This window comes from Geotrypetes seraphini, chromosome 1, assembly GCF_902459505.1.
Source record: "Geotrypetes seraphini chromosome 1, aGeoSer1.1, whole genome shotgun sequence".
Taxonomy (NCBI): domain Eukaryota; kingdom Metazoa; phylum Chordata; class Amphibia; order Gymnophiona; family Dermophiidae; genus Geotrypetes; species Geotrypetes seraphini.
The window spans coordinates 272,243,343-272,266,382 of NC_047084.1; the positions used below are offsets into that span (position 1 = coordinate 272,243,343).

The following is a 23,040-nucleotide window of genomic DNA, read 5'->3' on the forward strand; positions in this document are numbered from 1 at the left end:
GAACCTGGATGCTCCAATTCCTACCTCAATGTGCTATGCAAAATGGGACTTTTTGTACAATACGTTTTCTAAAGAGACTGTACAAAATGAGCTTCAGCCACACTGCTGACTTTTATCCTTGAATAGTAGTCCAACAATTCATTTTTTCAGCTTAACATTTCATTTAAGTAGCGCAGCTTAAACTTACAGAAAAACAATAAATCATTGGTTAATTTGATTCAGAGCAAGTGGTATTTAAATACTTTACAATAGGAGTTCTGCAGATATATCTCGTTTTTAGAATACCTGCAATGAATATTCAACAGATTGGTTTGCATAATTATGGTCCAAGAACAAATTTAATTTACAAAGCTTGGTTATTCCCTTGCCCCCCCCCCAAGGAGACCTCTTTGCACTTCTAGGAACAGAGATAGAAATCCCTCCTGTAAATGTATTAACAAACCTACATAAGAACATAATAGCCTTACTAGGTCAGACCAATGGTCCATCTAGCTTAGTATCACGTCTTTGCGGTGGCCAATTTAAGTCACAAGTACCTGGCAAAACCCCAAATAGTAGCAGCATTCCATGCTACCGTCCCATGTCTGTCTCAACAGCAGACTATGGACTTTTCCTCCAGGAACGCCAGGGGTCACATTTAAAAATTAGGTCAGTATGCAGTATTTACCACCAACATTTTACATATTAGCAGCAAAGGACTATTGAGCTATAAAAACACCACAGCTTATATTTCTTCTATCTTGTGCTCTGGGATGTATGTCAGTTATCTACATCTGTGTTCTATCCAGCTGTCTGTTCTCAGGAAAATCAATACAGCACTTCCAACCCAGGCGGATCAGGTCTTAACACAAACACCGATTGTGAAGGAGTAGTTTACAGTTGATTCTTCATGAACACAGTACATTTGAAAACTATTAGTGATATGGAGATCATATTAGCAGGAGTTCTTTTCAACCTTTTCTTTGCTCACTCGGCCGCTTTGTATTTTCATGCTGGAGAAAGAGAGGAGAAATGCATAATAGAAGACATCCCAAATGATACACTGATAACTGGTAAGAACATTTAATTATGCTAATATTAATGCACCACCTACCAGAAGAATTTTACAGCGTACAAAGAATTCTTTTTTTTTTTTCTTGGTCTTACACTGACACCGCTACTCCTGAAGAAAAGAATATTTATGAAGTAGCTATTATTTCAGTATTTGTATCTGGTAATTTATTCAAAGTACCATTAGGGGAAAATTAAAATAGACATTCTAAAATACAAATGACATTCAAAGAGGAATAAAATGCTGAGGGGAAAAGAATAAGAATGACAATATGAATCAATAGAACATTTTCAAATTCAAGAAACAGAAAGTAAAAGACAAATGTCAAAATAAAGTGGATTAAAACAGAGATGCCAAAAAAAAAAAAGAAGGCGACGACGTATATTTATCCCTGCTCCAAAGCAGGGATAAATATACTTGTGACTGCCACTGCATCAGAGTAGCCACTGGCCAGATATAAAAAAACATATATATACCAGATATGCACCTAGGCAAATTCCATAATTATGCACATATCTTGCACAGCTCTTAGTTTGCAGGTTGGCATACACAGGGGCTGAGTCAAGCAGATTGTGGGTAGGGCACATAGGTGTACACATGCCAGCTCTGTATGGAAATGCCTAAGTGCATATATACTCTTACATACATACTTCGTTATGCTAGTATTCTATATAGGAGAGAAGGCACCTACTTTCCTTTATAGTAATATTTTGCAAACTTCTGGAAGCTGTGGCACACTAAACCCTGTTCCGTGGCTGGAGGGCATCCAGAAATGCAATGATATCACATGCATACGTGACATCATCACGTTGACATCCATGCATGCACGAAGGCCCTCCAGACGAGGCCCTGAGCTACCAGTGGAGGGGGGGGAGGGTGGTGCTGCAAGAGGAGAGGCACGTAGAGAAGAGGTGCCAGCTGACTGCCTACAGAACATGCCTCTTGCCATGAGACACATCCTGTAGACTAGGGGTGCCAAACTCAATCACACTAAGGGGCCAAAATCCAAAACACAAGCAAAGTTGAGGGCCAATCTCCGCCCCAGACTCCGCCCCCATAATAGTATTAGTTATAACACAATTTTTTTCATTCATGTTTCATATATACACACACACAATATAATCTTATTAACACTAATGGTTAACCACAAAATTAAACTACACAAAACACACTGTATGCTTCTCAACATTCATTCTTACCAGAACATAGATAACCCCTATGCAAATACAGGGCCAAAACTAAAAGTACTAATATATAAAAATGAAACCCTAAGATTCAAGACTCTGCATGCAGTACAACCCCAGAGAAAAATTAACAAATGTATTTCTTCCTGAGCAGTGCAAAAGATAGCAGATTAAAACTCTCAAAATTGACACAATACAAACACGAAATTGAAAATAAAATCATTCCCCCTACCTTTGTCGTCTCCCTCCCTCACCACTGCGACTGTGCAGAATATTACTGGAGGCAGGAGAGGTACTCATGCTCCCTCACCCCTGAGCACACTGTACTGCTGAGCCAGACCAATAGGGAGGTGGAGCTGGAGGAGGAAGTCAGGAGGGGAGGTGGAGGTGGAAATCAAGACAGCAAGCCTACGGTTATAATCAGCGCCCCCCCCCCCCCCTCGCTGCCTCAATTTTCTCTTATGGTCTGGCTTCCTCCTCTCTTCAGTAATTTACACTGCTGGTGTGGTGTCAACTTGCGCATGCCAGTAGAGCATCAGAAATGAATTTATCTATGCCGGCCCCAGCAATGCTTCCCAGCTGGGGCCAGCACAGTTAAATTCATGTCTGCTGCGCTGCCGGCATGCGCAAGTTGACAATCACACCGGCGGTGTAAATTATTGGTCGGCAATGAGATGCATCGCTGGGGTAGTTTTTGTTGTGTTGCCGATGCACACAAGCTGATGATCACCGCGGCCCACAAGTGCTATTGTTGCCGTCAGGTGAGGGCCCAAAACAGAAAGCAAGGTGACATTTTGAAGCCCTGTTTACTCCCCCGTAATGCCGGCCCTAAACCGCGGGCCGCATAAAACAGCCAGGCGGGCCAAATTCGGACCACGGGTCTTGTGTTTGACACATGTGCTATAGACAGTCAGCCTGCGCCAGTGCTTCTCCTCCTCGCTGGTATCTCACAGCACACCTGGAATCTCACTGCAGCACACAGTTTGCAATACACTGCATTATAGAATAAGAGCCAGTCAGCCATTCTCTGGGCACCTATACTGTATACAACCACACAGTTATAGAATTGCCATCAATATGGATCAATGCAATATTTACCGGTATTCAGTGGAACTATCCAGACAGTGCTGCTAAATATACAGTATTTACAAACCACCTTGGCACTATTCAGAAAGCGCCAGGGTGAAGCAAGGGAGTAATTCCCTCACCTGGGCACAGTGTATTGATGCACCTTCTTGCCAAGTTTGTCTGTCTTGACTAAATTGTAAGCTCTTTTGAGAAGGGATTGTCTCTTCTGTGTTTTGATGTACAGCGCTGCATATGTCTAGTAGCACTATAGAAATGATTAGTAGTAGAGGAGCTCAGGCATTCTGCCTGACTCTAAGGATAGTCAACAATCTGCAAAGCTACGCAAACAAATTTAAGCTAGCAAAAAGGCTTTCCTAAGTTAATAGCTACACAGATAGCGGCTGAGTATCACCATTATCCATACATCCAGTGACAGCTACCCCTCGCCACATACATTCAGGGCCTGATTCTCCAAAGTGCGTCCCGATTTTAGGCAGCTGTAGGTGTTGGCCTACATTTTAAGCTTCTCTTCTACTAGGGAGACGCGTAGGGCCGCCTAGGTTCGCCTAAGGCCCGCCTAAGGCTCTTAGGCGAGCTTAGGCATCTTGCGGGTCTCCCTAGGCTCCCGGAGGCGCCTTCAGGCCTGCCTGGGGAGCATTTTTTTTTTTTTAAAACATGCATCCCGATTGGCTGATTAGACAGCTGTAGGACGCCTACAGCTGCCTAAAATCGGGACGCACTTTGGAGAATCAGGGCCTCAGTGTCACTCACTATCCAAACTGCAGTGCTGAATATACAGAATAGATTTAAATACTGTGGCATTTGAATAGACCCAAAAGTGTGTGTTTACCTGTTGAAAATTGTCGCTATTTATATATACTTCAACATAAACCCAATATGAGAAACAAGTGAACAACTACGCTAAAAGAATCTTCTCACTTAACAGACTCTATGCATTCTTCCACAATAAGTGTACCAATATTAATATAAATAAATATTAATGTGAAGTGTGTAGTCATAAGCGATGGGCACACCACCCCGAGGAGGAAGCTCTATGCTTTATTTTAATAGTCTTTCCCACAGTGCTTATTTTTGCTCTGTGACGCACACCATCATAGGAAACATCAACTGTGTTGAAATAAATTCAATGAAGTGCCCAAATAGTGAGTAAATAAAATTTATGTGTATATAGCTATACCTCTTGTGCAAAGAATGCAAAGGTTTGTACGGAAAAGAAACAAATGGGCACTAATTTTTGAAGTTCTTCCCTTGTTTTTCTTTTTTTCAAAATGGCAGCGTGTCCAATTATACCAGCTGATTTTAGCTTTAAACGTTTCTCTTTGTGTCGTTGCCAATTATCGTTGTATCCTAGGGTTCTACAAAGCTCAGTTTTGAGATTTAACACCTCTTATTCAGGAACCCCAAATTAACTTTCAAAGTTTGCTGAAAGTTTGATGCACACCGTCGGAGAAACGATAGGATGCTGTGCGCTTCTGATTTGCCACCTCGAAACTGAGCTTTGTAGAACCCTAGGATACAACAATAACTGGCAACGAGGCAAAGAAAAAATGTTTACAGCTAAAATCAGCTGGTATAGAGAAATAATTTTTTAAAAAATGTCTAAGTCCATTTTTGCCTAAGGTGCTAGTTGCCCAAAATTGGCAGCAGGAAAATGGCCATTCTCGAAAAGTACATCCAAAATGGGTTTCTTTTCAAAAATTGCCTACCTGTACATCCAGGCGTTTAATCATCAAGACTGCCACTACATCTATCTTTATACCACACTCCCGACCAAAAATTCATCCAAGTCCCAAACGCCCAGAACAAGAACGTACGCTGATAGGGCTAGTCTCAGTTAGGGCTCTGGTCTTTGACCAGAGGGCTGCCGCGTGAGCGGACTGCTGGGCATGATGGACCACTAGTCTGACCCATCAGCGGCAATTCCTATGTTCTTATGTTTTTTAGACGTGGGAGGGGTCAGTCCTTCATACTGAAACCCCCGAATGTCTGCAGAAGGAGTGCCCAATTCCTCTTGCCGCCACCCCATCAACACATCCACTGACAGGAGGGATGCCCAATCCCTCCTGCCGGACCCCCACTCCCGCAAAGATCGTCCTGCTGTGGACATTCGGGGATGGGTTGGGGGTGGCTTCGGAGGTTCTGGCAGGAGGGACTGGGCATCCCTCCTGTCGGTAGTCTTTGCGGGGCTGGTTCCCTGCTGCAGCTTCTACTGCTAAACTGACTGTGGAAGGGAGATTCCCTTGCCGCGATCAACTCAGCGGCAACCCAATTCTCTAACCAGTGCTTATAACACAGACTCCAGTTAGAGAATTGTGGGGTTAGGTGATTCTATATAGTATGCCCCGTGTGCGAATTTCAAAAGTCACTTAGGCGGCTTCTGAGACCAGGTGTCTTATGTAGAATCTGGTCCTTAGACCTGTTTTTAGATCACCTAAGTCAGAACGTATAAGTTCCATCCAGGCAGCCTGGTAAAACTTTTGATTATACCTGCAGTATGACTAAGGGCTCCTTTTACTAAGGTGTGGCTAGCATTTTAGCGCATGCACAAGATTAGCGCGTGCTATAGCACACGCTAGCTTAAAAATTACCGCCTGCTTAAAAGGAGGTGGTAGCGGCTAGCGTGCACTATTCCATGCGTTATGGCCCTAACGCACCTTTGTAAAAGGAGCCCTAAGTGTAGGTCGGCTTTGATACTATCACAATCGGACTATTGTAATACTTTATACTCTGGTCTTTCAAAGCAATTCAGTTTCAAACTTACAAAATATAGCCACTAAACTGATGTTTCAAGTACAAAAGTATGAAAGCACCTCTTTGTTACTGATTCATTTACATTAATTACCCTTCAAAGCACAAATTATGTTTGAATTAGCTTGTTTGATCTATAAAATTTTTGAGGATCCTGGTCCATTTATTTCCTTCCCTGAACTTCTCTGACTAAGAATAATCTGACTTTATATTTTCTTCCTGTTTTGGGGAGTGCCTTACAAACGATTGTTGGAAAACTCTTTCAGTTACTAGGTAGTATTAATTTGGAACACATTGCCATTAGATCTCCAAAGTTTTTATTTGGTTTTTATTTTGTTCTTTGAAGGCTTTATTGTTCAAAAGATGTTTTTCTTGAATTATTCTTTGTGTTTATTCTATTTTAATTTTGGATTTATGTTTGATGATGTATATTTGTTCCAACTTGTTAATTCTGGATGTTGTTCCAGTTTTCTTTATTTGTAATCCACTTTGGCCTAGATTCACTAACTTTCCCGATCCTACACGATCCGTAGCAGGCTGACTGATTCTCAATACGTCCTCATGCAAATGGGGGTGATCGGAGGCATGCCCCCCACCGACCACACTGAACGCTGGATAGTGATCCTGACACATGCGCAAACCATCTTCTTTGCCTGTAGATGGTCTGTGCATGCACTTGCTATCCGTTAACAAACTTTGCTCTTTTATTTATTGACTTTTTCACTCACGAGCCCGTAGTTTTAACCCGCAGGTTTAAAGTGGGTTAAAACCACAGGCTCGCGCTGCAGGGAAAGTTGGCAAAGGCAGGAGCGTTAGGGCAGCAAAGACAGGAGCATCGGGGCGGCAAAGGCAGGAGCGTCGGGGCAGAAAAGGCAGGAGAGTTGGGGAGCAAAGGCAGTTGAGTCGGGGTGGCAAAGGCACGAGAGTTGGGGTGGCAAATGCAGGAGAATTGGAGGCAAATGAAGGAGAGTTGGGGCAAAGGAAGGAGAGTCGAGGCAAAGGAAGGAGAGTCGGGGCAGCAAAGGAAGGAGATTTGGGGGGCAAAGGCAGGAGAGTCGGGGGGCATAGGCAGGAGAGGCAGGGTGGCAAAGGCAGAAGAGTCGGGACAGCAATGGCAGGAGAGTCGGGGGGCAAAGGCAGGAGAGTCGGGGTGGCAAAGACAGGAGAGTCAGAGAGGCAGGCAGGGCGGCAAAGAGCAGGGCTTTTGCAGGGCTGGGATTTCAGAGCAGCAGAGAGCAGGAAAGGACATAAGCGACTGGTCCTCAGCAGTCGCTTCTTCTTGATCGGCCAGCCCAGTCGGTGTTTCTGAATTTTGTTTAGTGAATCGAAGCCCTTCCTACTTAGCATACTATTCTCCTCATTTGCATGCACGGATCGGATCGGGAGGAAGGTTAGTGAATTGGGTCAGGGTCGCAAAGTGGTCGGGACACGATAAGTGGGCTTAGTGAATCTAGCCCTTTGAGTTCTAACATGGGGTTGGCAGAATTTAAATTAAAAGATTAGATTAGAGACAAGGTGGAGTTTTGGTTGCAGATTAGAGGTCTGCATGGGAACATGGATCGCGGGAATCCCGCGGGTCCCACGGGGAACCTGCGGGAATCCCCCTAACCCACGGAACTCCCATGGGGACCCCCTTCTAGCCCACAGAACTCCCATGGGGTCCCCCTCTAGCCAACGGGACTCCCACGAGGATGGAAGACTTTGGAAGCAGGGTTCGTCCATATAATATAATGGACACATCAGCCTTAGTAAAAGAGGGGGTTTATAAGTTAATTACCTGAACAAAAAACAAAAAAAGGGTTACACCAAAGAGATTCCACAAGGAAAACAGCAGCGCAAACACAAAAGAAACTGTGGAATTGATGATCCTGTCAGAAGTAATTGCTGCTTTTTATGGGGATAGGCGGGGATGGAGGTAATTCCTTGCGGGGATGGGTGGGGACGGAAAGGATTCTGACGGGGACGGGTGGAGATGGAGAGGATCCTGGTGGGGACGGAGAGGATCCTGGCGGATATGGGCAGGGATGGGTGGGATTTCTGTCCCTGCGCAACTCTCTATTGCAAATGTTGCAGCTAGCAAGGAGAATATGAACACAACAGCAGTTAGTACAAAAAATCTACAGTACCAAAAAGAGGCTTAAATATGTTAAACTATTAACAAACAAAAGTAGAAACTTAGGGTTCCTCTTACAGAGCTAGCCATTCCACTGTGGCAAATGCAATGAAGCCCCTAGCTGGAATCCCTAGCACAGTTTGTAAAAGGACCCCTTAGGTAGAAAATGGTCTCCTTTTTTAGCAATTATTTTCCCTGCACATTCTTTTGGACATCTCCATGAATTCTGTGTTAACTGGAATGTTACTGAGTACACTTAAGAGAAATATCATCTGCACATTAACATTATTTAGTGTGAACTTTAGCAAATCAGCTCCACTTGTGAAGTTATATTCTGAATTCACTGTACGTGCTTCATTATGGAAGCAGAGATAGCAGTAAAAGCTGTACAAAAATATGTTGAGAAAGAATAATGGCATGAATATATAGGTCTCCAAGGTCAAAAATTTCCATAACTTTGGAATGCTTAGCAAAGTTTGTGAAATTTTGCAATAACTAATACGAAGAGAAAAAGAAAAACAGAGGAACTGAAAGGAATTTATTATCAATGGAAAGAACATTGGCAATAGCAATCTGATGAAAATGCTGCTGAAAATAGTAGAAACTGAGGGCTAGATGCACAATATCTGCCCCAATAAAAGAAAAGAAAAAAGCCCCAAACAGCTGAGTGGCAGGAGGCTGTTTTGGGGCTTCTGCTGCCGCTCAGCTGTTCGGGCTTCCCCAAACCAGTAAAAGTTGTTCTCACAGCGACTGATCAGACGGAATTATAGCGAACCTCCATGCAAATCATTTGCATGCAAACTTGTTGGAACATCCAGAATCAGCCCAAAAAGTGTCTTACAGTGACCTACACGGTCTTACCCCCCTTCTTTTACCGAGGTGCACTAGCGTTTTTAGCGCACGCTGCATTGCCGTGCGTGCTAGCCCCGCGCCTATGCGCCAAGAACTAACGCCAGCTCAATGCTGGTGTTAGCGTCTAGCACGCGCGCTAAAACCACTAGCGCAGCTTAGTAAAAGGAGCCCTTAGTGACTGTGCTTTGTGCATCTGGCCCTCAGTGTTATCTGAATGGCCCTTCATGTGATACAGTCTATACTCTTCTCTGTATGAAAAAATTAAGCCGTCTGTGCAGAACATTTGTATGACAAAGTAATCTTAAAGAACTTTTTGGGACTGGATTATTATATTCAGCAATATTTTTGTCACACTGTATGTCACTTTTTGCATTCTTTATTTTTCAGTATATATACTACTGAACATTTTTTTAAATTCTGAGAGTAATTTTGAAACCTCTCATGAGGGTTTTTAACCAATGGACTTCAAGAAGCCACTGCCCAGAAGTTAACTGGGTACTGTCCAATATCTAGACTGGTGACCAATTAGCTCTGCAGCTAAAATTAAGACAGCCTTTTCACTTTGAATGGGAAAAATATGATTATGCTACTCCTTTACTGTTGCGGTTACACTGGCTTCCTAAGAAACCTATGTATTAAGCTTAAACTGTGTTTAGTTTTTATTTATATATTCTAAAAATGTATCTGCCTAACATATAGACAGGTTACAAACATTGTATGAAAATGTACCTGATAACTTTCCTGATCTAATTACAAGGGGCTGCTTAAAAGTTCTCAGCCCAACTAAGAAGAAAATGACGTGGAGCCATGAAACTTACAAGTTATTCCACACTTTTCATTTCAATGGTATGAATTGAAACAAAAAGTGTCAAGAAAAGTGTGGAATAACTTGTAAGTTTCATGGCTCCACGTCATTTTCTTCTTGGTTGGGCTGAGAACTTTTAAGCAGCCCCTTGTAATTAGATCAGGAAAGTTATCAGGTACATTTTCATACAATGTTTGTAACCTGTCTATATGTTAGGCAGATACATTTTTAGAATATATAAATAAAAACTAAACACAGTTTAAGCTTAATACATAGGTTTCTTAGGAAGCCAGTGTAACCGCAACAGTAAAGGAGTAGCATAATCATATTTTTCCCATTCTAAGCAATCTAGTCAATATTCAAAGTGAAAAGGCTGTCTTAATTTTAGCTGCAGAGCTAATTGGTCACCAGTCTAGATATTGGACAGTACCCAGTTAACTTCTGGGCAGTGGCTTCTTGAAGTCCATTGGTTAAAAACCCTCATGAGAGGTTTCAAAATTACTCTCAGGTTGGGCTGAAAACTTTTCAGTAGCCCCTCGTACAGTATCAGGTAGACAGAATGGAAATCATAATTATAAGAGATTGCTGCTATCCTTTCCATTAGTTAAGGGGCTCATAATCAAAATGGAAATACATCTAAAACCGGCTTAAATCGGCACTTAGACGATCAGTGAGACAGGTCGTCCAAGTGCAGATAATTGAACCGGGTTTTAGACGTATTTAAAAACAACCTAGGCCTTCACAGTGCTGGTGAATGACCAGAGTTAAAAGGGGTGTGTCAGGAGGAGTATCGAGGGCAGGATTTGGGCAGGACGTGGGCCATCCTAGACTTAGTCGTACTGCATGTATAACCAAAAGTTTTACAACACTGCCTAGACAGAACCTGGACGTTGTGACTTAGGCTATCTAAAACCAGGTCTAAGTCACAAGAAAATATCCAAAGTGACTAGATAAGCACTGCACACATTGCCCCAAATAAGACCCCCACACACTGCCCCAATGATCACAGACCCCCCCCATAAAAAAACGTAATAACAACATATCTGCCTCCATAACATTAGCACCTGGCAGCCTGGCATAGGAAAGCCTAGTAGAGCTGCACAGAGGTGGTTTAAGTGGTCTTGGGGGTGGGTTAGTGAACAATGGAGAGGAGAACCCAGGCCCATATGCCATTCTAATCACTGCATTCATGGTGAAAAATGTGCACCCCCCAAAAACACCCCTAACCCTCTTGTACTGCCATATAAGTGGCTCCCGCCATAAGGGCTATTGGGGGTGGTAGATAGGTGGATCTAGTAAATTCTGGGGGTGTTTTGGGGGGCCCTATAAGGGAGCTGTAGTGATGTTTATGTGGGACCCTTTTTGTGAAGTTTACAGCAGTGCCCTGTAAGGTACCCCACTACTCTGGTGCCATCTCTGGGTGTCCAGTCCATTACTTTTCTGGCCCCTCCCATGCCAAAAAGGTCTTTTTCTAGGTGTTTGTGACTTAGATGAATTTTTGGATGAAAATGGGGTATAAAGATGGACGACTTAGTGGTCTGGGTGATCAGAAGGCTGAACGTACAGTTGGACGATTTTTGAAAACAAAAATATGTTGGACGTATTTTTAGAAAATGGACCTTTTCCCATGTCCGACTTTGGGCAACTTAGGCCCAAAATAGACTTAGACATTTCTTTTGATTATGCTCCTCCACGGCTATAAAGTACAAACATGTACATCAGGGATGTTATTGCTATATCACAGTTATTTGGAATCTATTGCCATTAGATATTCAGTTGATCTCATCACATGAAGTATTTCACAAAAGAATTGACATGGTTTTTTGAAGAATTTTTAAGATCAGAAAAGTACATATAGATAGGATAGGATACTATTGTATGTGCATGGGTTTATGGAACCCACTCTGAACCTAAATAAGAGGGTATGGCAGGGGGGATATAAAACTTTGACAAAGATTAGCATAGTAGTATCACATAAGCACAAAGGAAGGAACATCAACATGACTTCTTACTTTGAAGAAATACTGTACAAGTAATTGATTAGAATTAGTATATGCAAATGTATATATTACCTTCACATTTAAAAGTTACATTTACAAGGAAATTTAATTTTTAAAAAATTAGCTTCTATAGCCAAATTTTGAGGATATAGTAATAAAGACCTGAACAGTCCATCCTGTCTGCCTAATAGTCACACTTATTATACAGTATATTCATGGTTAAGTTGTCTTTCCTTTAATATTTCTGGGCAATAGACCATAGAAGTCCGCCCATTCCTGCCTATCCTAACCATCCAGTCACTGGAGCTTCTATCAAAGCCCTCCCCAGATCATCCTAAACCAAAGTACCATATATGGACACAGACCGTGCAGGATTGCCCAGTTCTGGCCTTTGTTTTATAGCATTCATTTTCTAATTAGAGATCCTCTGTGTTCATCCCATGCATTTTTAAAATTCTGGCACCATTTCCATCTCTACCACTTCCTTTGGGAGGGCATTCCAGACATCTATCACCCTCTCCGTGAAAAATAATTTCCTAACATGATTCTTAAGTCTGCCAAATTCATGCCCTCTAATTTTACCATTTTTCTCTCTCTGGAAAAGATTTGTTTCTACATTTATTAATACCTTTCAAGTATTTAAACATCTATATCATATCTCCCCGTCCCTCCTCTCCTCTAGAGTATACATATTCAGGTCTTCCAATTTTTTCTTGTACGTCTTTTGACACAAGCCTCATACCATTTTTGTCACTTTCCTCTGGACCTCAAAAAGTCTTTTTACATCCTTAGTCAGATATGGCCTCCAAAACTGAACACAGTACTCTAGATGGGGCCTCACCAATGACCTGTACAGGGGCATCAACACCTCCTTTCTTCTGCTGGTTATGCCTCTTTCTAAACAGCCTAGCATCCTTCTGGCTACAGACACTGTCACACTGTTTCATTGTCTTCAGATCCTCCAGTCACTATCACTCCGAGGTCCCTCTCCCCATTCTTGCATATTAGCCTCTCACCTCTCAGTACATATGGTTCCCTTGGATTTCTATTCTTTGCATTGAATTTTAGTTGCCAAACATTAGACCATTCTTCTAACTTTTGCAGATCCTTTTTCATGTTTTCTACTCCCTCCAGGGTGTCCACTCTGTTACAAATCTTGGTATAAAGCAGAAAGTAGAAAATCTTCTATGGTAGATTAACAACAACCAGATCTGGAAGGACATTCACTTTTGACCAATGAAAAAGGAAAAATCTATTCTTAATACCAAATCTCGGAATCCAACTTGAAAGTAGCAGTTAGAGTTGCAGTAGTAACAGACTGCTCTCTAGATATCTCTAATAACTTTGCAAAACTAAAACCATCAAAGGAACTTAATGTGTCAAAAGTCTCTTCCATTGGATTCTGCTGATGACTGGAAAGAACAATACATCTGGCTAAAAGGAATTCAGGCTTATTCTTCAAGCCTTCAAACAGACATTTCATAGTGAGAAAGGAGCTTGTTCTTCATGAATTTAAGGAAATGCAGGTTCTTATAGAATATGGCACTCTTCATCTTCTCCAATTTGCCATGCTGTATCTGATTATCTTTCATAAAAGCTACATTTGCAGCTTTCACCAATTCCAATTTTCCATTAACTTCTATTATAGACACCAGCTCTTTGCACTCAATCATCCTTCTGATTTTGATCATCGCCTTTTCTACCTGTTTTGCCACCTTAAGATCATCATAAACAGTCACCCCTAAGTCCTGCTCTTCTTTTGAACACAGGACTCCACCCCCTATATACCATTCTCTTTGGATTTTTGCAGCCCAAGTGCATGACTGCATTTTTTAGCATTAAATCTTAGTTGCCAATTACTGGACCATTCTTCAAGCTTCACCTCATATTATGGTGTTATAGGACTGCACGCTAAAATATTTTTGCAGGCAACAGCATCGCTGAGATCTATAGATGTTCTATTTGGAGCGTATTAATACTGTAAAAGGAAAAATTAGAATAATGGCATATTTATGCATAAAGGTCAAAATCTCTCCCTAAGTGCTATTTTGTAAATCTATGCATATCTTTCATAGTGCATACCCGACAGGTACAACTGGCCATGGGAGCACTCACATTTATGCAAGTAAGTTACAGAATACTATAAGTCATGTACTTATCTCTGGCATTTAGACATGGCAAGTATTCTGGCTCTATGGCTGATGTTAGTACTTGTGCATTAATTATATGTGCGTATACATCCAGTTTTGCTAGCATTTTGTACAGGAAATATAGATGCCTACTTTCGTCTATAAAATAAGCTCCATTCTGGTTCCCTCTAGGCATATATTTAGGTGCATTGTTATTGCCTTCCTACATAGACATAAACTAATGGGCCCAGATGAAGGATTCATTTACTACTACTACTATTTATTATTTCTATAGTGCTACAAGATGCACACAGCACTGTACATTAATTAATTTGATATGAAGATCAGCTGCTGCTGTTAAGCAATGAGGATTTTGAAATGAAATGCAATTACCGGTAACTGGATTCTGGAAGTGTATGTGCTGAGACCCCTAGCGGACACTTTCCCAATTAACACCTGCTGTATTTCATTTTTGTCTTGCATAGTAGAGATGACAAAGTACTGTATCAGAAAATAGTTTTCCATGAGCCACCATTTTGCAATTTACAGATGTACTTAACTTTGTTATTTATGTAGCTCGTTTTAAGATGCAGCAATGGGATTTAAATGAACAGGATTTCCTTCCATCTGCTCCTGGTTTGGGAATGGTTGTGACCATTACAGATCCTAATGAGGAGGTAAAAATCTTTACATTACTTTTATGTTTATTTAGCTGTGCAAACACACTTGTAGGTCACTAAGAGAAGTTTGAACTGTATATGCGTGCAGCTAATTCTGAGCAGACAGAAGGGGAGAGAGATGGCTTAGCAGAAGGCCATTGAGAAGCAGGTTGCAGTGATCTAGGCAAGAGGTGATGAGGGTATGGATGAGGGTCTTAGCAGTGCGCTCAGAAAGGGAGGGTCTGATTTTATCAATATTCTAGAGACAGAAGCAGGTTTTGACAGTCTGTTGGATATGTGAAGAGAAGGAGAGATATGAGTCAAAGATTACCCCAAGGTTGCGAGCTGACAAGGCAGGGAGGATGAAGGCACTGTTCACAGAAACAGGGGAAGAAGAGGGAATATAAGAATTGCCGCTGCAGGGTCAGACCAGTGGTCCATCGTGCCCAGCAGTCCGCTCAGGCGGCGGCCCTTAGGTTAAAGACCAGTGCCCTAACTGAGTCCAGCCTTACCTGCGTATGTTCTGGTTCAGCAGGAACTTGTCTAATTTTGTCTTGAATCCCCTATAACAGCCTCTGGAAGAGCGTTCCAGTTTTCTATCACTCTCTGGGTGAAGAAGAACTTCCTTACGTTTGTAAGGAATCTATCCCCTTTTAACTTTCGTTCTCTCTACCTTGGAGAGGGTGAACAACCTGTCTTTATCTACTAAGTCTATTCCCTTCATTATCTTGAATGTTTTGATCATGTCCCCTCTCAGTCTCCTCTTTTCAAGGGAGAAGAGGCCCAGTTTCTCTAATCTCTCACTGTATAGCAACTCCTCCAGCCCCTTAACCATTTTAGTCACTCTTCTCTGGACCCTTTCGAGTAGTACTGTGTCCTTCTTAATGTACAGCGACCAGTGCTGGATGTAGTATTCCAGGTGGGGTTGTACCTTCTCCAATCTGTTTGTGACCCCCTTCTTAATTATTTCTAGCATTCTATTTGCCCTTTTCACCACCACCGCACATTGCGCAGATGGCTTCATTGACTTGTCAACCAGTACTCCCAAGTCTCTTTCCTGGGGGGTCTCTTTGAGTACTGCACCGGACATCCTCTATTTGTGTATAAGATTTTTGTTACCGACATGCATCGCTTTACACTTATCCACGTTAAACCTCATTTGCCATGTCGCGGCTCATTTCTCGAGCGTGTTTTGTCAAGTTGCAGGTCTTCACAATCCTTCTGTGTCTTCACTACTCTGAGTAACTTTGTATTGTCTGCAAATTTATCACCTCACTCGTCGTACCAATTTCCAGGTCGTTTCTAAATATGTTGAAGAGCACGGGTCCAAGCACCAAACCCTGCGGCACTCCACTCGTGATGCTTTTCTAGTCCGAGTATTGTCCATTTACCCCCACTCTCTGTTTCCTATCCGCCAACCAGTTTTTCATCTACGTGAGTATTTCACCCTCGATTCCATGGCTCGCAATTTTTCGAAGTAGTCGTTCATGCGGGACCTTGTCGAATGCCTTCTGAAAATCCAGATATACAATGTTGACCAGGTCACCCTTGTCTATCTGCCCATTTACTCCTTCGAAGAAGTGCAGTAAGTTTGTCAAGCAAGATCTTCCTTTGCTGAAGCTGTGCTGGCTGGTCCTCATCAGTTTGTGTCCGTCAAGGTGATCAACGATGTGGTCCTTTATCAGCGCCTCTACCATCTTTCCTGGTACCGAGGTCAGACTCACCAGTCTGTAGTTTCCTGGATCTCCCCTCGAACCTTTCTTGAAGATTGGCGTAACATTCACCACTTTCCAGTCTTCCGGAATTCTTCCTGATTTGATCGACAGATTGACTATTAGTTGGAGCAGTTCAGCTATAGCCCCTTTCAGGGAAGAGGAGAGATAGGTTTAAGTGGAAAGATAGGAATTCAGTCTTGGCTATGTTTAATTTTAGGTGGTACCAAGACATCCAGGTAGCAATGTCAGACAATCACTGCATGATGAATGGTTTTTTTCAGCATGCATTACAAAACACGATGGTCAATATTCAAACGGCAGGTTAACATTTTGCACCTTGCTAAACATACAACTGGTTTGTAAAAAATATCTGGGGGCCTTATACAAATAGGATTCTGGACGGGCAGGTGGGGTGGGGGGAGTGGAAGGAAGACAGAGAGAGAAAGAAAGAACAGACTGAGGGGGGAGAGATACTGAACAAATGGAGGGACGGAGAGAGATAGAGATACCGGACTGCAGAGGGATAGGTATAGGGCAGCAACAGAGAAGGAGAGATTTTTAATGAGTTAGTAAAAGGGTACTGCAAAGTTTTGTAAAATGTACAATACCAATAATAATCCAGTATCAAATAATCTTATTCAACAAGTGCAGAGAGATGTATGTTTATCTCAAAACCTTATAATATCTTTATTATCTAGATTGGCATCAGAGTTGGAACCAGCACATTCATAATGCACTCCACACAGAAGCAAGTTATTGATTTCCTGTGCTGCTACTAAAGGGCAATTTGGGAGATTTTATGGTGCCATAGAAAATCTGTGATTACTATGACAAAGAAGAACATTGATTTTAAAAATTTTATCCTGAACTTTATAATAAATTGATTTTAATTTTTGAACATTAGCAATTGCCTATCCAGTAAGTCTAGTGAAAAAAAGAGTTTTATTGATTTTGCTATATTTTATCCACTCCTAGCCAATATGAAACAGACTCTCTAGAAGAACCCTGACTGTTAACCTGCCATAATGAGATATGCCTGAAGCAAAAAAGTTACACTTGCTTTTCCAAGACATATATCTTGATGCTCTTAAGTATACATTTGAAATTATTTCAATACCTGGGTTTATTACATTTTACAGCTGGTCTGATCTCACTCGAACTCCTTCTCTCTCTCCCCTTGAGTCCTTCATCTCTCCTCTTCTTTTCCCCTCTCCATGTCCAGTTTCTCTTTAACGCTCTCCCTTCCACAGGTCCAGCATTAGAGAATGACACAATGACAAAATTCATCACTGTTCCCATGGATAACCACGGGAAACCATCTCCTTTAAGGAGAGAGGGAAGAATCAGAGTATGAATGGGCACAACCACTGACCCTCAAGCCTTGCATTGAGGAATGCTGGTGTAGAAGGACAGAGGTTGAGACAGACACTAAAGAATGACATGGGTTGGTTTCCCACGATTATCCGTAGGGGCGGGAACGGTAATGAATTTTGTCACCGTGTCAATCTCTATCCAGCATCTCTCCCTTCATGGGTCCAGCATCTGTCCCCTCTCTTTACTCCCCCCCATCCAAGCTCTCTCTAATTCTGCCTCCCATTCTTCCTCCCCTGATTCAGTCTCTATCCCCCCTTATAACTTGCCTTCCATTGCAAGCAGTGGCAGTGATTAAGACAGGCTACCTCCAGCTGACCACAGGGCCTTCCCTCTGCCATATCCTTCATCTGATGCAACCTCCTCCTTCTTTTTCTACTGTGCAGGATGCCTCTAAGGGAAGGCTATGTGGCCAGCCAGAGGTAGCCTTTCTTAATCACAGCCACTGCTAGGAATGTAAGTTTTTAGAACCACATTGTGGGAAAGGGAGGGAGAGGGGAGTTTGATACACATCATATAGGTATAACATATGACATTTTAAAAAATTCTTCCAGAGTTTCTGCTGACACTACTGCTACCAGGCACCTGGTATGAGAGCGTACTTCTGGATTATGTATATGTGTTCACACTACATTAGTAGATACCTCTTGCACAGCAAATGTATTTGGGGAGACGTAAAGGAAACAGTGAACAACATAACAGATCCCTATTCCACTCTTTGGTATCTTTCTGTAGTTTCACTGACGACTGGCTTATTCTCAAGGTATACTAGCTCAGCTCAAAGCCATAGGGGTTTTTATTACTATAGAAGAAACTATAACCCCTATTTAAGGTAATTTACAGGCCCAACACATGTATGTGCCAAATCTTGACAATGAGAAAGAGCTCAACCCAGTGGCGTACCTAACATATGTGACACCTAGGGTCCATCATTTTTTGACATCCCCCCATCTGTACAAAAAACATGATTTTTAGTAACAAGCCACATGTCACACATGAGTACCTAGGAAAAGGCAGCATCTTACATACTGCAGTGAGAAGTACAATAGCAATACACCCATTGTAAAACTAAACAAGCCAGACTAGTACAGATCAATCCTACAGTCAATCCTAACAGAAAACCATGTCTTTCGAACACACAGAACACAGAAAACACCTTCGCCTAGTATGGAATACGTCATCACAAACTAACCCCTCCCCCTTTTACAAAACCGTAGTGTGGATTTTAGCTACGGTGGTAACAGCTCTGATGCTCATAGAATTCTGAGCATCAGAGCTGCTACCACCACGGCTGGCGCTAAAAAAACGCTCCACAGTTTTGTAAAAGGGGGGATAAAATAGAAATACATAGACAAAGGTTAAATTGAACCAGCAAGAAGCTGGACTCTGCATATAATGCAACACCTCAGAAACAGTGACACATGTCTCCTAAAGCAATAAATAAATAGAAATTTTTTTTCTACCTTTGTCTTCTGTGGTTTCTGCTTTCCTCATCTTGTAACTCTCTTCCTTCCATCCACTGTCTGCCGTCTCTCTTCCCCTATATGGCATCTTCTCTCCTTCTATGCCCCTTCCAGAAACTGTATGCCTCCCCCTTCCATCTCTCCTTTCACCCCCATTGGTCTGGCATCTCTCTCCTCTCCTTCCCTCTCCCACACCTCTCCTCTGCAATCCCTTTCCCTTTTTTCTCTCATTTTCCTTTTCAATTTATTTTCTGCATCTGTCTAGATTACGTTCTTACTACCCTCTCATCAATGTCCTTTTTTACTGTCTATCTAAAACTTGCCACCTCTTTCCCTCACCCCTCCAGTGTTTCCCTAACTCAATCCTTTTCTCCCCATCATGTGCCCTCCTTTTATTTATCCCCTCCTTCCATCATGTACCTTTTCTCCAACCCTTCCATCTAGTACCTTCTCCTCTCTCTGTCCACTTCCATCCAGCGTCTGCTCCCCTCTTTCTCTCCTCCCATTTCCTTCCTGCATTTGCTCCCTTATCTCTCCCATCTGCACTTCCATTCAGCATAGGCTCCCCACTGCCATCCACCCCTCTTCAATCAGCATCTGCCCCCTTTCTCTCCCTCCAAAATCCTTCCCCCTTATGTCTCTCCCCTTTCTCTGTATATCAATTCTATCAGCATCACCCTTCCATACCACCCTGCCCACTTTCTTTCCCTCCACAACTCTTCCATTCCAGCAATCCTGCTCCTTTCTCTCCCTTCATGCAGCAAGGTCCCACGATGACTGTAGCTGCCAGCTGCCAGTCCACCCCACTCCGACGTACTTGCTCTGGAGTGGACTCAGCAGCCGCATGCTGGAAGGTCCCGCAATGACTCGTCTGCTGACTCTGCTCCAGAAGAAGTAAGTAAAATATTAAAATAAGAATAAAAATGAGTTAAAAAGTTAAAACAATAAACCTTCAAATTATAAATCGATCAAACAGCTGGGTTTTTACTAATTTTCTAAAAGTAAGATAAGAAGGCGCATGTATAAAGATATTACCCAACCAGTCATTCATTCTGCCTGCTTGAAAAGCAAGGGTTCTAACAAAAAATCTTTTATACCTACAAGCTTTTACTGTTGGAAGAGTGAACAAATGAATTTGATGTGTTAGATGGATCTGTTAGAACAGTCCAAAGAAAAATGCGAAACCAGGTAGGCAGGTGCCATATCAAATAGTGATTTAAAACTGATACAAATAAATTTAAATAAAACTCTTGCCTCAATTGGCAACCAATGCAATTTTTAAAAATAAGGACTAATATGCTCCCATTTTTTCAAATCAAAAATCAGTCGAACTGCTGAGTTTTGAACAACTTGAAGTCTATTAAGGGTTTTCTTGCAAGTTTCCAAATAAATAATATTACAATAGTCCAGCATACTTATTATGGAAGACTGAACCAACAAATGGAATGAAAATGCATCAAAATATTTTTTTATGGTTCGACGTTTCCATAAAATCAAAAAACATTTTTTAACTAATTGATCAGTATGTTCTTCTAAAGTAAGATGTTGATCCAACGTCACACCCAAAATTTTTATTGTATCGACTATAGGGGAATCTTGACCATTCAAGAATATCGATGCTTCCTTAATTTTGTCATTGGGACTTGCCAGAAAAATCTTAGTTTTAGCGGGATTAAGTTTTAGGGCTCCTTTTACAAAGCCACGGTAGCGGCTTTAAAGCGCACAACTTTTAATCACGTGCTACCCCCTCACTAGCCGAAAAACCACCGCCTGCTCAAGAAGAGGTGGTAGCGGCTAGTGTGGCCGGCGGTTTAGCGCGCGCTATTACATGTATTAAACCGCTACTGTGGCTTCGTAAAAGGAGCCCTTAATTAAAAATTCATCATCCACTGTCCAATATAGTTTAAAATGGAAGATAAATGGTTTATAATCTCAGGTGTCAAGTTGGTAAGGGGAATAACTAAGGTAATATCGTCCGCATAAATATAAAATTTAACTTTTAAACTATGCAGCAGGTTCCCTAGTGAAGCAAGATAAACGTTAAACAGCATAGGAGATATGGGAGAACCCTGAAGAACTCCACAAGGGTTTGTCCAGTGACGTGAAGACTTATCTTCACCATAAACTTGATAAGATCTTTTTGTTAAAAATCTCTGAAACCATTTTAAAACATTACCCGAAATTCCTATGGATTCCAGATAATTGATCATAATTACATGATCAACTAAATCAAAAGCACTACTCAAATCTAGTTGCAAAACCAATGCACTTGTACCTTGACTAAATAGGCACAAGAGAAAACCTAACAACAAGGTAATAACTGTGTCAGTACTAAAACCAGTTCAGAAACCTGACTGATTGTCCTGCAATATACTAAATTTTTCCAAATATGTTACTAGCTCTTGGTTACCAAGCCTTCCATCAGCTTAGTAAACAAAGGAATGCTAGCAATTGGTCGATAATTGGATGCTAGAGCGATAGATTCCTTAAGATTTTTTATAATGGGTGTAATCAAAATATGACCAAATACCTCAGGGAATGTAGCACTCTGTAGTAAAAAAGAAGTCCAATCGTACAGCTTAGCTTTAAAAGTAACAGGAGGAACTTTCATAATATTTGACGGACAGCAATCTAATCTACAATTTGAATTTGTATATTTATGATAAAATTTACAAAATTAATGCCAATTGGGAATAGTAAAATTATGCCAATGCATATCTACCCTAGGGTTCTCAATGCATTGGGCAACAGGAAAATTCAGATGATTGTTAGCAGGAACCGATAGTTTGGATCTTAAATTATGAATTTTGTTGCCAAAAAACTCAGCCAAAGCATCTGCAGATGGAGAGGAGTCAGAAGTTGAACAGGAACATCTCTTCATGTCATAAAGATTATTGACCAATTTGAAAAGATTTTTACTATTAATATTTGGCGTACCAATTTTTTGGGTATATAAATGTGTATGTTTCTCTATAATTAGATTTTTTATAATCCTTTAATTTTCGTCTCCAATTCAATCTACCTTCATTATCTTGTGATTTTAGCCATATTCTTTCCAGTTTGCGTAGTTCCTGTTTCATTATTCCCAATTCTTCATCAAACCATCTGTCCTAGTTTTTTTGTGTCTCTTATTCATTAATTTAATAGGTGCTATTTTATTTAGCATCTGCGTGCTCATATTAGTCCAGTTATCAACAAAAGAAGAATCTGAATCTAAGTATGAAAATATATCATGGTGAGACCAGAATTCTATAGGATTGACCAGGCCTCTACTAGCTCAACTTTCTTAGTCCGTTCAGACTCCCTAGAATTAGAATTTGAATGCCTTATTAACCAGCTAAATTCAAAATTACATAATCGATAGTCTGACCATAAAGAATCAGTCCGTTTTGTTTGGTTCCAATAAATTTTATCATTAACTAGTACCCTGGAAGAAAAGGTAACTAAATCTAGTTGATGAACTTTCTGATGAGTTTTTTCTGGGGCAGGTTTAAAAAAATTTAAAGAAGAAATGAATGATAATAAATCTTTAGTGTCTCCCTGCTCTAGATGTATATTCAAGTCACCAATCAATAGGTTATAAGAACCCAATATTGAATTTGCAAAAAGAATTCAAAGAAATCATCTTTAGCTTTGGACCATTTCCTAGGTGGAATGTAACATAATGTGACTAGCAAAACATCTTCTAATTGACTTGACTGTAGTTTACAGGAAAAAAAACCCCTCAATATTTGCTGAGGATTTCGATGCTAATATGGCAATATCAAAAGAATCTCTCAAAATAATGGCTAAACCACCTCCTCTTCCTCTACTTCTAGATAGGGATATAATTTTAAAACCTGGAGGGAGGCATTCACATAT

At 41.3% G+C, this 23,040-nt stretch overlaps 1 protein-coding gene across 1 annotated transcript in view; it reads left to right on the plus strand.

The window, feature by feature from the left end:
- Nucleotides 1-922: 922 nt before the first annotated feature.
- Nucleotides 923-23,040, plus strand: part of LOC117354645 (transmembrane emp24 domain-containing protein 11-like) — a 35,673-nt gene continuing 13,555 nt past the window's right edge. The window contains exons 1-2 of the mRNA XM_033932518.1: nucleotides 923-1,052; nucleotides 14,548-14,648. Of these exons, the coding sequence (XP_033788409.1) occupies nucleotides 923-1,052; nucleotides 14,548-14,648 (231 nt within the window). The remainder of the gene's footprint in view (nucleotides 1,053-14,547; nucleotides 14,649-23,040) is intronic.